The following is a 13100-nucleotide window of genomic DNA, read 5'->3' on the forward strand; positions in this document are numbered from 1 at the left end:
CATTTGCTTCAGCCTCTCTGCAAAACCCTCAGGAGCAGCCTGAGGTTTCTCATCCGTCTCCACCTCCGGCCCCTTATTTTTTTCCACCTTATCTACCTTGGACGGTTCACTGCATACATTTCCTTGACCTCCTCGCTAAAGCTATGTTAGTCCGATACAGACATACAAGTAGTAAGAATGACGTACGCCGACATGATAATCAGTCCCGGAAGACTGTCTCACCGCTGAGGGTGGAATGACATCCACATCGTGTGGTCGGCCTCGAGAAGGAGGGATATTAGGCGACCCTATATTTCCTATTCCTCCACGCTACAAAGGGACATCGGAATCAGTATATCTTCACACCACATTGTACAGCCAGATAATGATAACGGCAAAGATCGCCTACCCCTGCAGAATATGCACCATCCCCCTGGTCACCTTCAATGCCTTCCCGGACAATTTCTGCATCGACATATCTATATCGCGCATTAGGGCCTGGCTGGAACTCACACGTTCTGGGGCAGTAAAATCTTTCAAAACGCACTTTGTAGAGTCAGCAGCGATGTTTCCCTGCCCTGTATAAGTATAGTAAGCGATACAAGAATAGTTAGCCATCTAAAGCTAGGGAAAGGGGGCCCTGTATAGATAGGGAGGCCTACCTCCGCGTCCATGTGAAACGACTTGAGTACTTTGCTCGTCAGCCATGTTGCCTCTGGTCTTCTAGTTGCGCGCAGTATAGGTATAGAATATATATATATATACTTATGACTCTCCTGCTCCTCTAAGCCCGTCAAGCGTTATGCTTCATCGCCACTTCGAGTCTTTCTTTTCTATCAGCGATAAACTGATAAGCTTATCGCCTTATCTGCGAGTAAATTATGTAAGCGCGGCTCTTATGTGGATAATAATTTATCCGAATACCCTGCAGATTACCTAATCTCGTCATCCCGACTTCATCGATTTCAACATGCACAACCATAGAGCTACCATGTACGGCCTACGAGTTATCAATGGAAGGCTTAATAGGGGTACCTGGTGAGTGATAGTTAACACATTAACTAGAAACCATAATTAGGCAGCTTGGCTAACGTCTATCACTAGATAAGGGACGCCATGAACAGCAAACAAAGTAGCAATCAGGCCCACCGCTGAACCCCTTTTCATTCATCCGGCCCGTAAGAATTATTGTGATGTCGAGTTAATTGAGCCAACCCACGCTTCAGCACTGCTCTGGCCCCGACCATCGATGCTATTTGGCGTAGGTGTCACTGTTGGCGATATAGCGTTGGTAGCACTGACTCCTGCCCCTGGGTTTGCGGTTGGACCCGTCGTCATCGATGGTCCGTTTGAGGACCCAAAACTAGGGGTCGGATGTGTATTAGCGTAGCATCCACCAAAGATGATGGTTTCATTTAGCCACGCTGCGCCACCGGGGATCGAAAGAACGGCATTGCATCAGCCGGAGGTTACACTATTCAGCAAGAGAAAAGTTCACTGAGCTATGGGGCTTCCACTAGATAGATGCCGAGCTACTGAATGAGGAATAGGTAGGTAACACAGATGCGGACACAGAGGCACCGGGGCACCAGTCGGCCTGGAAACGTCAAAGTACGGAGTACTCAGTGAGGGTATGTGTCAGGCACTTCCATGGATCAGTCGTGATGGCCAGCCAACCAGCGGGCAGGATAGCGGTGATTTTGATGTCACCCCCAGCCAGGGTTGCCGTAGCCGTGGTGACGAGGATGGGAGTTGCCGCTCTCATTGTATCAGAGGTCTTTGCCTCTTTTGCCTCTTTTTTTATGAAGTCGTAACATGGTTGCGTTTGTGTGTTCTTTGAGGACAAAAAAACATCAGACATTCTTATTTATATCCCCCGTCAAGTGGAATCCAACACCAGTTCCAATTCAGGCCTGACCTCGAACTAACAGTAAGTCAGAGTGTCTAAAGCCGTACGAAAGTCGCTCACGGAGAAATACTCCGATAGCGTGGATTCAAATGAGGACAACAATTAGTGCCCTCAACTAGGTGCCCAGTCGCTCAGCTAAGCTTTGTCGGCGCATCGGGAAGTTGAGAGGTTCGGGTATCTTTGCCAGGTACCTGGTGGCGGCCGGATACACTACTAGACAGTGGTATCAGGATAGGTTCAATATCCACACATGCTCTCGTTCGAAGTACGCGAGTATAAAAAGAGAAGGAAATGGAAGAAGGAAAAAAAGACATGAGGATGTACTCTGTACAATCTGTCATGACACTCTTCTATTTTCTATCCTGGTTAGGTGGTGTCAAAAATACAGTTCTATGATCTCACCTACGGTGATAATTCGTTTGTTCATTACCTATGGTAGTGCAGGCAGCTATTTAACTCAAAACTATCCTTACTCCCAGTACTACACACTCCCGGGGCGGATAAGATATCAGAGGCGAGACGTATACACATACATGCATGATATATATATCTGTACATATACATGCATTTTTGTGGTCTTGAATGTGAGCAGCTCACTACTAGCCTTTCCCATTACACTCTTTTTCTCTATCATAAGGAGACTGGGCATGAAGTCTGTCCTCGTCCTCCTGCGGGGATCAACCTCGAGAGCATTCAATATATGACACTTTTGACTAAACATGGTCCTTCGCCCATCAGCACTTACCACCCTAATCGGCATGGCTGCCCGCTACTTTGTGTCGACTACACAAGCACTCAATTGCCTAGCCTTCACCATACTTCTTCGTAACTGCACGTTGGGTTCTGTGCCAGCTATAGCTTTGCAGCAGCGGCCGTCAACTAAAGTGAGTTATTGAAATTAACTTACGGTTCACTTCGGCCCCTGAGGTCCATGACGAATGGGTAACAACAACGCAATATAGCTGTGGAGAAGTAGCAATGGTGTACTCGTACGGATCTATATCCAGAAGTTGGTTCCTGGGCCGAATCAGACTCCGCAGGCCAAAATTATGGAGGTGAAGTCTGCAATGCGGTAGGGCGGAAGTATGTGAGTAGAGGTATAGATCAGGTTGCTGAGGCCTTGCGGTCCCACTAGAAAGACAACCAGAGGCTTCTAGTCTTCATTCAATCCCCCGGCCAGCCTCCCATAGCAAAGGAGCCCTCTATGATGATGCCGGTTGTAATAGCCTTCGAGTTCATCTTCGACGCCAGAAACCGGTTGGTCGTTGATGCAATAGTTGCAGCCAGCGGGTAAGCAGCTCGTGACTACGGGTCGACAGACGCACCCGAAGCTCGATTTCTCTTGCAAGATCTCATTCTAGCAAGCGATTTCTTCTTCCAAACCCTCGAGGCCGGCAAGACGGACCGTTCGAAACCATTGGGCATTGGTCGCGAGACAGAACCGTTTGCCGGTCAGTGAAAGGTCATACGTTTTAAGCTCATAGATATGGATTAACCCTTTACCATCTCTCTCTTCGACTCAAGAGAACAAAGCACGTGAGCCAGCTCCTTTGATGGTGTGAAATGGCGACAACGATGCCACAGACTGGATATTTATCGCTGAATCAGCACCTAGGGCCCAATGCAACCGCAGATTCCGGAACAGTCACTACTGCCAGGATCACAGTTAAAGACACACGATCCGCCGTGTAGGCTTTGGGGGACCCGCTGATATGGTGACTTTTGGCGGGAAGCCATTGGGCGGTGGTGGAGGCGGCGTTATTATCAGTATCCATGGGGGGAGGACAAGCGTACAAGGAGGCTAGCACTGAGCCACCAGGTTATCCTCCTTGTACTATGTAGATGTCAGGACTGGTATAAACAACACCTATTCCGGGGGCCGCCAGGGCTTCCAGGACCATCACCGATAGTTATCGTATGCCCGCCCAGGTCGATTGTCCAATCGGAGGTCCCTCCGAACTTTAACCCTTTCTTTCACCCAGTGTAGGGCTTCTTGGTGAGCCACAGAATCCATTCGACACCGCCATACATAGTATATACAACGGGGTCTCCATCTCAGTTGGAGTACTCCGTCCTGCGCAGCATCGAGCTAGGATTTCACGGATCTCCCAGTTCGGTATATACCCCAGGGTACCTGTACATCTCCCAGGGCGAACTGCCAAAACCGACATGCTATAGAGTAGAAAGGTCGGGAACCACCCTATATACCCACTGAGACGAGCCTTGGTTTTGATGTACATACCCGGTGCATCTGTGTCGGCAGGGCTTTTATCGCAAATGCCCGTCTGTGATACCACCCAAACATTACGGCATAACATTAATAAGAGGGCAGTTCAGTTCGGAGAGTTCGGAAATATCATCGGGTCACTTGGTGCCAGGGGCTTGCGGCCCCCACACGGCGTTGGCAATGAGCGGAGATATCGATGGATCTCCTGTGCATAGGCGAATAACTCCACCAACCAGAAGATAACTACAGCCTGTCCGTCCCCCCATGTATTGCGAGTACGATCATTGATTTGGAGTTGAACTCAAGCAGTTTCTGCAGGGTTCAAACCTCCACATCTCTAGTATTACTCGCAGGTTGCTGGATGGTTGAAGTCGTTCCTGTCAGGCGGCGGCCCAACTGTAGGTTCATTGCTACGAATTGATATCGACAGAGAGCGCTTCCATCCACTGTTGCTGTCTGACCCCAGGCCTCCTGACAGTAGAAAAAAAGGGAAGAAAGAGACATCACATTCCCGGCAGTGCCCATGGTGCATATTTGGATACACCAGAAAAGTGATATGAGGAGGCCGGCGCCCCTTCTGTGGCTCTCTTGGGTTCTCCATCACACGTCATGGTCCAATAGGATGCTCAGGCGTTGATCTTCATCTACTACCATGTATGTAGTGGACATATTGAGGTCGAACACAGAATATCTGGGGCGACAGCCTGGTCGAGTGCCCCGTAGGAAGACCATCCTATAGTTCGCCTCGTACCTGCCACGAGTTCACATATATGACCAGCCTTTCCCATCGCATGTCACGGCTTGCTACAGTTCTAGCCCTCGCAGCAGTGGATGCACCGGGCATGCGTGCATACTCCGTGCAGCGGGCGTACGATGATTAGCCACCAGAAGTCGATCCGATGGCGAAAATCCACCATCTCAGTACGACAGGCTTGGAACTCTCCCGGCGTTGAAAGGCGTGCAGTCTGCAAGACCGATTTATCAGGACGGTATTTGCTTTTTCTTCATATCTATAAAGCGTTCGACATCTCCTTCACTGCTCTCCTTTCATCGATCATTCAAGATTCCGCAAGAAGTCAACATTCACGTTCTATTCTATCTCTTAACTGCTCGCCGCCATGAAGCTTCCATCTCTTCTTACGCTTGGAGCCGCCCTTTTGCCCCTTGCCTCGGCTGATGGAGCCCCCGGAGGCGCCCTCGGGGCCAAGCTGTGCCAGGCTGCGACCATCAAGGTCTGGCAGCTGCCCATCCCCGGCGACTGCACTAGATTCGTCAAGTGCGAGTTGACAAATGCCAGCGTTTTCACCGGGCTATCTGAGATCATTTCATGCACCGACGGCCAGTTCTTCAACCCTATCATTCAAACCTGCGACGACCCAGCCGCGTCGGGGTGCATACAGCCATAGGAAAACCGCCCCGGATATATTGGATCTTCGTCAACAACAACAATGGTAAGCAAACCCTTCCTCTTTTTGGTACGTTGCTAATGAAATGTATAGAAGACTGTTAGACGGAGGAGGTACATATAAAAATTGAGCCTTATTCTGATGTAGATAATGAGGCTTCCAAGCGCTTCATCTTTATTCTACGACAGTTATGAGTACAAAGTAACGGGTATACTGTGTTTAATTTATACTTACTACGAGCAATCTAAGGTTATTTGCAGAACATACAAAGACGTTGCAAGTTTGAGAATAAAGACTAATTAAGAATAGAAAAGAACAGCAAGGATAGCAAGCCAAAGGCTTAAGCAATCTCTGTAACCCCGCCTAAAAGCCGGACACCGTAGCCAGTTTCCTCGCGGATACTTTTGGCGACAACGGACAGCGGCGTAAAATAACTTGGCTCCCTACGCAGTAAACCATCGTTATTGCCACCCCATACGAGCCCAATTAGGCTGTCCGTCCCAAGGGCAATGACTAATGCCCCCGAGTCACCTCCTTGGCTAAACTGTCCTCCTTCCTTGCTCGCGACTGCCCATTCCTTCGTCCTCATTTCTTGGGCTGTATCTCGATAGCATACACAGCTATGCACTCCGTTGATATACCCGACTTTCAACCCTGACGTTCGCCCGATCATATACACAGGTTGGTTTTCAGTAGGCTGGCACCAGTCGTAGACGTTCTCGGAAAGGGGGCCATAGAGCTGTTCAGCTGAGAGAGCCTTGTTCATCCCGATACGTTCTGGATATAGGTCAATTAAAGCCCAATCGAGCCGACCTTCATCAGCAGAAATTCTTAAACCAGAGCTGGCCAGAACAGAGCCAATTTCTCTATCAGCCGATGTTGCCTGTGACTTTGCGGCTATGCAAAGGTCCATTTTCTGATTCAGCTTATCAATTTTCGTTTTGGTCCTGGGGTCTGGGTCGCAATCCTGTTTGTATACTGATTGATAGCCTGTATACATATCAATAGCTGATTCCAGACTTGATAGTGTTCTGTTGTGATCGCCAAGGCTTGGATGCTGTATCTTGATTTGTTTCCCAGCATCTCCCGCGATCGCCTCTAGTTCATTATTAGTACTGGCATTTTTTCCCTCCACATGTCCTGGGGTTCCTCAGATGCTTACCAAAATTTCTAACAGGCACATCGGATTTGGCGACAACGTGATGGCAAGTCAAGCCACATATCTTGGCTGGTTGTCCATGCTTTAAAAGCTCCAGGTAGCCGCCGAATGTACCGGTAGACCAATCTATACCAGCAACGCCAACGGAGCCACCCATAGGCGGCTTTGAAGCGTATGGCGGTCTCTGTTCTCTACCTTTGGCTGCTTCTGACTCGGGCTTTATCTCCGGTGCATCACATCGAATCTGCCCTATACTCATCTCGACAAACAGGCCTCCTAAATGCCATGAGTTAGCCTCGCAAGGCCCATGTGAAAAAACCAAAAAAGATAAAGAAAAAGAAAAGAAAAAGAAACCTATATGACGAAGGGAGCATAAGAGCGTACCTGAATATTCGTGGACCATTTGCAATAGTTTTTCTATTTCGTTTGTCTCTTTAGGGAACTCCTGCACAGTGATGATTACTGTTGTGTCGTCCCGATCTTCACTTTCTTCTTCCTCCTGTCGCCGTTGAAAGCACTCGACAGCAACCCAGGGGATATTCAACCTGTCGAGCTGCTCGATAGTGTATGTAGAAACGTCACCCCAACGCGCGACAATAGGGTGGTTCGAGGAAACCGCAAAAGTGAGGACGTCTAGTGGGACTACACCAGTACTAAGCCCTGAGGGGAATGCATTATACCTGGTCAAGGTATATGGATCATGCGGGTACATATACCTCCGGGCCGGTTCAGTGACGGGTTCGTCCATTGTGTTGTTTTGCCGTGGATCAGAAAGAAGCTGGCAGGAGAGATGTTGTTGGTGAAGTGAGATTTGATGGGTGAGCCCAGCGGGCATGACGAGGCTTTTAACTCTCGACATCTCGACGTCGTTCTCAAAGTCGAAACTCAGTCATGCACTAAAGTGGCAAAGGACTTGACAAAGGGGGTCGCTATACAAACAAAACGGACCGACGGAGTCTCTGCAAAAGGAAGGCAGATGTGAGAACTGCTTGGTATCTCCCATCCAGGACGATGTTCCCAACTTCATCCGCTTTATATGCTTCATCCGCTTGTATAAGCTCGCTCATGCGGAACCAAAGGCCTCGTTTAGCTGTTTGCATTCTATGGCTGATAGCTCTCTTTCTCTCTACTTCATTATATGCCTGTGGCTGAAAGAGATGTTGGAATATTACTTCTATTTTGTTAGCTGCTACCAGCGTGTCTCAGAAAGTCAGTGCAGTATATCATTCCCTCTCTTTCTAACGTTTTAATATACCATAGGTGAGAAAGAGATGCATGGGTCAGACTCATCTTCGGTCCAACAACTAGTATACTAACAAAGAGCAATTAAATGGAGAGAAAGGGTACCACTAAACAGAACAGGCACAGTGATAAGTTTCATATAAGTTATAACTAGCGGTTATAACTGTCTGAAAAAAGGATTATACTACTATCCATTTTTGTTATCTAAACCTTTGAACTAAAATTTCCTTGTTCTGTTGCTGTACCCCCAGCTAACGACGTTCCGAACCCACTGAGTCTCCTAGGATCGTAACCCCCTTCTTGGAACTCTCCATCACAAGTTCTATTAGGTGGATGACAGCGCTGTCGATGTTTCAGAAGTTGAGCCACCTGCTTATATCAATTTTTATTGTTTATTTGGAAAGGCACTCGCCGGCCAAGGTGGGATTCCCGTAAATGCATCTGACTAGGAAAGCGATGGCGTTCTTTGCACAGTAGCATAGGGAGGGGTAGTGTGGTGTGGGATAGCTCTATATCTCTCCGGTGTATCCTTCTTCTGGCAGATGGAATCAGAAGTTTCGCTGCCTCCTCCTTCACAAAACTTATTATTCAATATATATTATCTAGCATGCTGAGCTTCTCTTGTGATAATTGCGTTCGATTACATGCATATAAAAAGCAGCTTCAGAAAACGGGCGTCATTTAACTAATATTTAGCCTTCGCCTTAGCACCTTGGTGTTAAACCGACCACTACAGCGCCATCTCCGACAAATACAAGCGAGATAGCTACTCCCACTCTGATTCAGCCGGGCATGATTTCCAATTGCGATGCTTTCTATGAGGTAAAATCGGGTGACAATTGCGTGCCCATCTCTTCGAAAGCGAAGCTTTCCCTACAGGATTTCTATACATAGAACTAGAGCGTCCAGAAGAACTGCGAGACACTCTAGCTGGGGTACTATGTTTGTACTAGGCGGCTGTGATTTCAATTGTCATGTAGGCAAAACATATGAGCAATCAGTTTGCCTGCCGAATATTCGCATTGAAGAGGGTATTCTCCAGCTAATTGATGCTCAACAGGTAAAGCACTCAATGCGCTCTTATCGCAACACACTTGCTCACCTTACTCGTATATCGAGAGCATGTGGGTAGATTCTTACTATATGTCACAGAGAAAGTAAGTGTGAATATTTCTAAGGAATATTTACTTGCTTACCGAGTCCGCCCTTAGTCTATTAAGAGTTGCTGCACAGTTGATGAAAATCCGATGAGGGGAGGTTCTACAGTTGGTTTATTATGTCGTTAAAGCAAACCCTCTTGGCGTGCGGCTAATCCCGCCAAGACCAAGGTAATATTAAGTTTAACTAACTTAATTACCCCAGACCTAAAACTCTGCTATATGCACGAACCAACATGACTGTACTCCATAACGTACATACAGCATAAATCCTTGCTACAGAGATATACTGTTATCTAACGCTTTCCTTACTGCATCGCCCCAGGGTTGGGTGCTACATGATAACGTAACATGAAACTGCGACTTGCCGCTTACGCCTCAATGGGGTACGGTGCATGGAATAGAATCAAGGGCTGACCCATGCCCTTAATGATAAGCCCTCGCTGGCAGCAAAGGCCGTTTCATGAGATCATTATCATGGTACTATTTACATGCTATGGTCTTAGCCCTTTCCTTGTCAACCTTTAACCATCTGGGCTGTTAAGCATCTATCGTATGGATATCATCATCTCGTGGTATACGCCCACTTCTGTCTAGGCTCTCAGTTTTAAGTAAGAGGCATCATACCACTCCGTTCGAAACATTTCATATACTATTTATATATACTCGGCTTCAAATTGACAGAGCCGAGGTTTTGCACAATGCACAGTGTCTCTTTCGTTTTTTCTTCACCCGGCTGTTTACTATATCCAGTTACGGCCAGACTAGTAGTCTTAAGGGCTCATGAATTAGAACAGCTCGTGTTCTTGGGCAAATACCGCTGTGGGAGGTGTATAAGTTCTTTGGTAGATGTTGTCCCTAGTCATTTATCATTGATGATTGCATAAAAGATCATATATAATTGCTCATACCAATCAAACCCTATAATATGACCCTACTAATTATTTATGATACTGCTAGTGGGCAAACAAAATTAACCTCATTCAAGATATATCTGAGAGAAAATTCGAATTTTAGAAGGGATTGCGGGAAGATAACATCTCCACTGCGGAACTGATACTTAACTTATAATCATCAAAAGAGACTAGCCCTCTCAAGGTAGGACGGCAGCTCTTAGACCTAAGGTTGGTGCTCTAGAGAATTTCGACCAGAAACTGTGGACAAAGAATTTGAAATCTAAAAAGTACGGAAGTATTTGAGCCGTATAAAAAGCTCATCGATACCATTGAAGTAAAATCTACGTGTTACCGCATCAACCTCGCCGGTTATTTATTTAAGTAGTTAATTTAAAGTTTGTAGTTAAATGGTTAAATAGTCGTCTTCCTCGACAAGTAGTTATAACTCGCAGGCACACTCTTTTTCAGCCGCCAGCAATAAGACTTAGTATCGTCAGCTAGTACGGCTCTTCCCTTCTATGCGCTACTACCAGGATCGACAAGAACTGGGAGAATTATGCAGAATACAGAGGGAAATATTAAGAAGTGGAAATAACTGAACTAGAATTTCCTTTCTACCGAGCCATGTGTGAAATTCGGCTGATAGTCATTATGAAAGGGCCATGCTTTCTATGTTACTCCTTTAGGGCGTTAACCAGTCTGCGAGGTAAATGTAACCCAAGTCACAACATAGGTTGTCCTCCATGCTTCCTCCACATGGAGAAGTAAATACATCTGACAGCCTATTAGGTATAGTGTTATCTTAGGCATAAATGGCCATGAAATAATGCAGGTAAAATGAGGATGTGATATACTCCCATGTCCAACTAATTATACCAAGTGGTATACCCTGCTTACCCTGATATGCACTACGCTGGCTAGAATGCGGTCGAAATGCCATGCTGCACACCGGAGTTTCTCCCCTCTTCATCATTATAATTGTCTGGATAGTTAATGTTGTTGCATCTTCCAACCTCCGAAACTCCAGCTAGGGACATCATCATGGCTAATTTTAACCTTCCCTTTTCCGCCTAGTCAACCCTGGGTTTGTAGTTATTTGGTGTTCCCCCTGACTCCCCTTTCCACCAACGGGGGACCACTCCATGAATCCGCACAACAATAGCACGGCCACCTGCTGTACCTGGTGGCTTGATTATAATGAGACGGCTCCGTGTGATCGGCTGCTCCAGGCAAACTGGTTTAGAAAGGAGAAGATTGCCCCATTATTGCTGCCACCTATAGAATCACCAGTGCCCAGTTTCTTGCCTGGGATCCAAGTGCCGGGGCAGACTGCTCAGAACTATGAGCTGATACCTATGCCTATGTATCTATTACCGGTTACCAGGCCGTATACGACGGCCCTTTCCGCTTCCCAGCCAACGCCCGCTAATCCGTCTGTGTAGTATAACCATGCCATTAGTTATGTGTTGGGATACCACAAGACTAGACCAAGTAGACTGATGATATATGCATTCTCTCGTACTATGAACCCCCTGCCAACGCAACCCAAGGTTGTTGACAACTGTTACAAGTTCCATCTGGTCAAGTCTGGCGATTCCGGTGCCTCTATTGCGTCAAAGAACAGCATAACGTTGTCCGACTTGACAAAATAGAATGCAAAGGCTGGCGGTATATTTTATAGGCTTATGGTGAATGCATACGCCTGTGTGTCCGTCATGGGGTATATTCCAAAGCCCACGGCGACGATGACTCCAACTAAGTCCCCAAATGGCATCCAGACGCTAACTCCGATATAGAGTGGCATGGTTACGAACTGCAATAAGTTCCATTTGTCGAGACTAGTAATATATATCCTGTCATCCAAGTATATTATAAGATGACCCTGGCGAATATGGTTAAGTGGAATCTAGCAATTAACGCAGACTGCACCAGATTGTGGGTGAAGACATACCTTTGTGTTGGGCTCCTTGATGCTTAGTCGTGTGTACAGTCACTGACCCGCCGTTGGTATAGAGGTGAGATGGAGCTAAAAACAAGCTTATATTAATTAGTTAATCTTCTCAAAAGATTAAATGTGCAGCTTGTCAATAGGCAAGGAGTGAATATCAATGTCATCCCATACTCTTAACCATTTGGTATTCACCGGTATATTTCCGCCCCAACCAGACGTGGTCAGGTTCGGTGCAGGGAGTATTCCACCCCGAGAAATATTGTACGAACCGTTCTCGCCACATGACCGTTGAGATAGTTATGCTACGTGTCGCCAGCTGGACCCGTTGATACCTTGAAGTGCACTGCATAAATTCCATCCTTGACGGCAAAAGGTTGAAGGCAGAAATCAAAATTTCGACTTGTAGCAAGGTGCTACAATAACAGCTAGTTTAACATAGGCATAACAATAACCTACTAGTCAACACTCGGTTAACAAGATCGACAGGATAACCAGCATCATCAGCTGCAGAATATTTCCTCTGATTTGCAGTAAAAATGTGCGGCAAGGAAAAAGCCATCGCGAGGGACGATCAGGAAAAGGTTCTGTATACAGGGTAAGTCAGCGGATGACATCCGGGTGGGCGTTGCATCCCTCGGTTCGATGCATTATCCTGAGATATACCGATCTCGTTAATGGTATAGTTGACGAAATAATGAGATGTGTCGGCAGAGCGTTGCCGGCTAGAGATCCGCGGAAGAGCCACGACCAGGGGCCCCAGACAACTTGTTCACCGTCACACGGCCCGCAATTGTTGCATGGATAGCACAAGTAATCGTGCAGGAAACATGGCTGCCCGGGCCCAGAAGTGAGTATATACATCACACGGAGCAGCAGAGGCGCGACTCAAGCATCTAGCGGCTCCCGCCTTTGTTACATATGCTTTTGATGTATGTATATGCAGTGCAACACCCTTTCTGTAAGCGAGAACTCGAATCTCAAGACCAGTTCCTGGCTGATGTCCTGGTGACTTTGTTTCTGCCTGCTCTCTCTGCCTCTCTACCTATCTGCCGTTGCTGTCTGTCCATATATCGGTTCAAACGGTCCGTATGTATGTCTGCTCGTCCAAAGATCAGCCGAGACGAGGTACCGGGATCAAGGCCATTGTGACCTGCTCCCATTTATCGACTTCATC

General features: G+C 47.0%; 5 protein-coding genes across 5 annotated transcripts in view; 2 read left to right on the forward strand and 3 right to left on the reverse strand.

The window, feature by feature from the left end:
• MCYG_04981 (conserved hypothetical protein) overlaps window positions 1–687 on the reverse strand; it is a gene marked incomplete at both ends in the record, with an annotated part of 941 nt that extends 254 nt beyond the window's left edge. The window contains 4 exons of the mRNA XM_002847198.1: window positions 97–135; window positions 187–309; window positions 493–557; window positions 642–687. Of these exons, the coding sequence (XP_002847244.1) occupies window positions 97–135; window positions 187–309; window positions 493–557; window positions 642–687 (273 nt within the window). The remainder of the gene's footprint in view (window positions 1–96; window positions 136–186; window positions 310–492; window positions 558–641) is intronic.
• A 1920-nt stretch (window positions 688–2607) lies between these two features.
• Window positions 2608–3347, forward strand: MCYG_04982 (uncharacterized protein; the record flags this gene model as incomplete). Its single annotated transcript, XM_002847199.1, has 4 exons — window positions 2608–2772; window positions 2865–2960; window positions 3024–3178; window positions 3254–3347. 4 exons carry the CDS (start codon window positions 2608–2610, stop codon window positions 3345–3347), a joined length of 510 nt encoding a protein of 169 aa, XP_002847245.1.
• Window positions 3348–5233: 1886 nt separating this feature from the next.
• On the forward strand, window positions 5234–5651 carry MCYG_04983 (uncharacterized protein; the record flags this gene model as incomplete). Its single annotated transcript, XM_002847200.1, has 2 exons — window positions 5234–5505; window positions 5615–5651. 2 exons carry the CDS (start codon window positions 5234–5236, stop codon window positions 5649–5651), a joined length of 309 nt encoding a protein of 102 aa, XP_002847246.1.
• Window positions 5652–5861: 210 nt separating this feature from the next.
• On the reverse strand, window positions 5862–7539 carry MCYG_04984 (conserved hypothetical protein; the record flags this gene model as incomplete). Its single annotated transcript, XM_002847201.1, has 3 exons — window positions 5862–6619; window positions 6684–6956; window positions 7065–7539. The coding sequence occupies 3 exons, from the start codon at window positions 7537–7539 to the stop codon at window positions 5862–5864; spliced, it is 1506 nt and encodes a 501-aa protein (XP_002847247.1).
• Window positions 7540–11045: 3506 nt separating this feature from the next.
• On the reverse strand, window positions 11046–12209 carry MCYG_04985 (uncharacterized protein; the record flags this gene model as incomplete). The annotated part of the gene is made up of 6 exons (XM_002847202.1): window positions 11046–11149; window positions 11350–11409; window positions 11498–11580; window positions 11676–11881; window positions 11974–12001; window positions 12196–12209. 6 exons carry the CDS (start codon window positions 12207–12209, stop codon window positions 11046–11048), a joined length of 495 nt encoding a protein of 164 aa, XP_002847248.1.
• Between the last annotated feature and the right edge of the window lie 891 nt (window positions 12210–13100).

The sequence above is a fragment of the Microsporum canis genome, genomic scaffold (genome assembly GCF_000151145.1).
Source record: "Microsporum canis CBS 113480 supercont1.4 genomic scaffold, whole genome shotgun sequence".
Classification (NCBI taxonomy): domain Eukaryota; kingdom Fungi; phylum Ascomycota; class Eurotiomycetes; order Onygenales; family Arthrodermataceae; genus Microsporum; species Microsporum canis.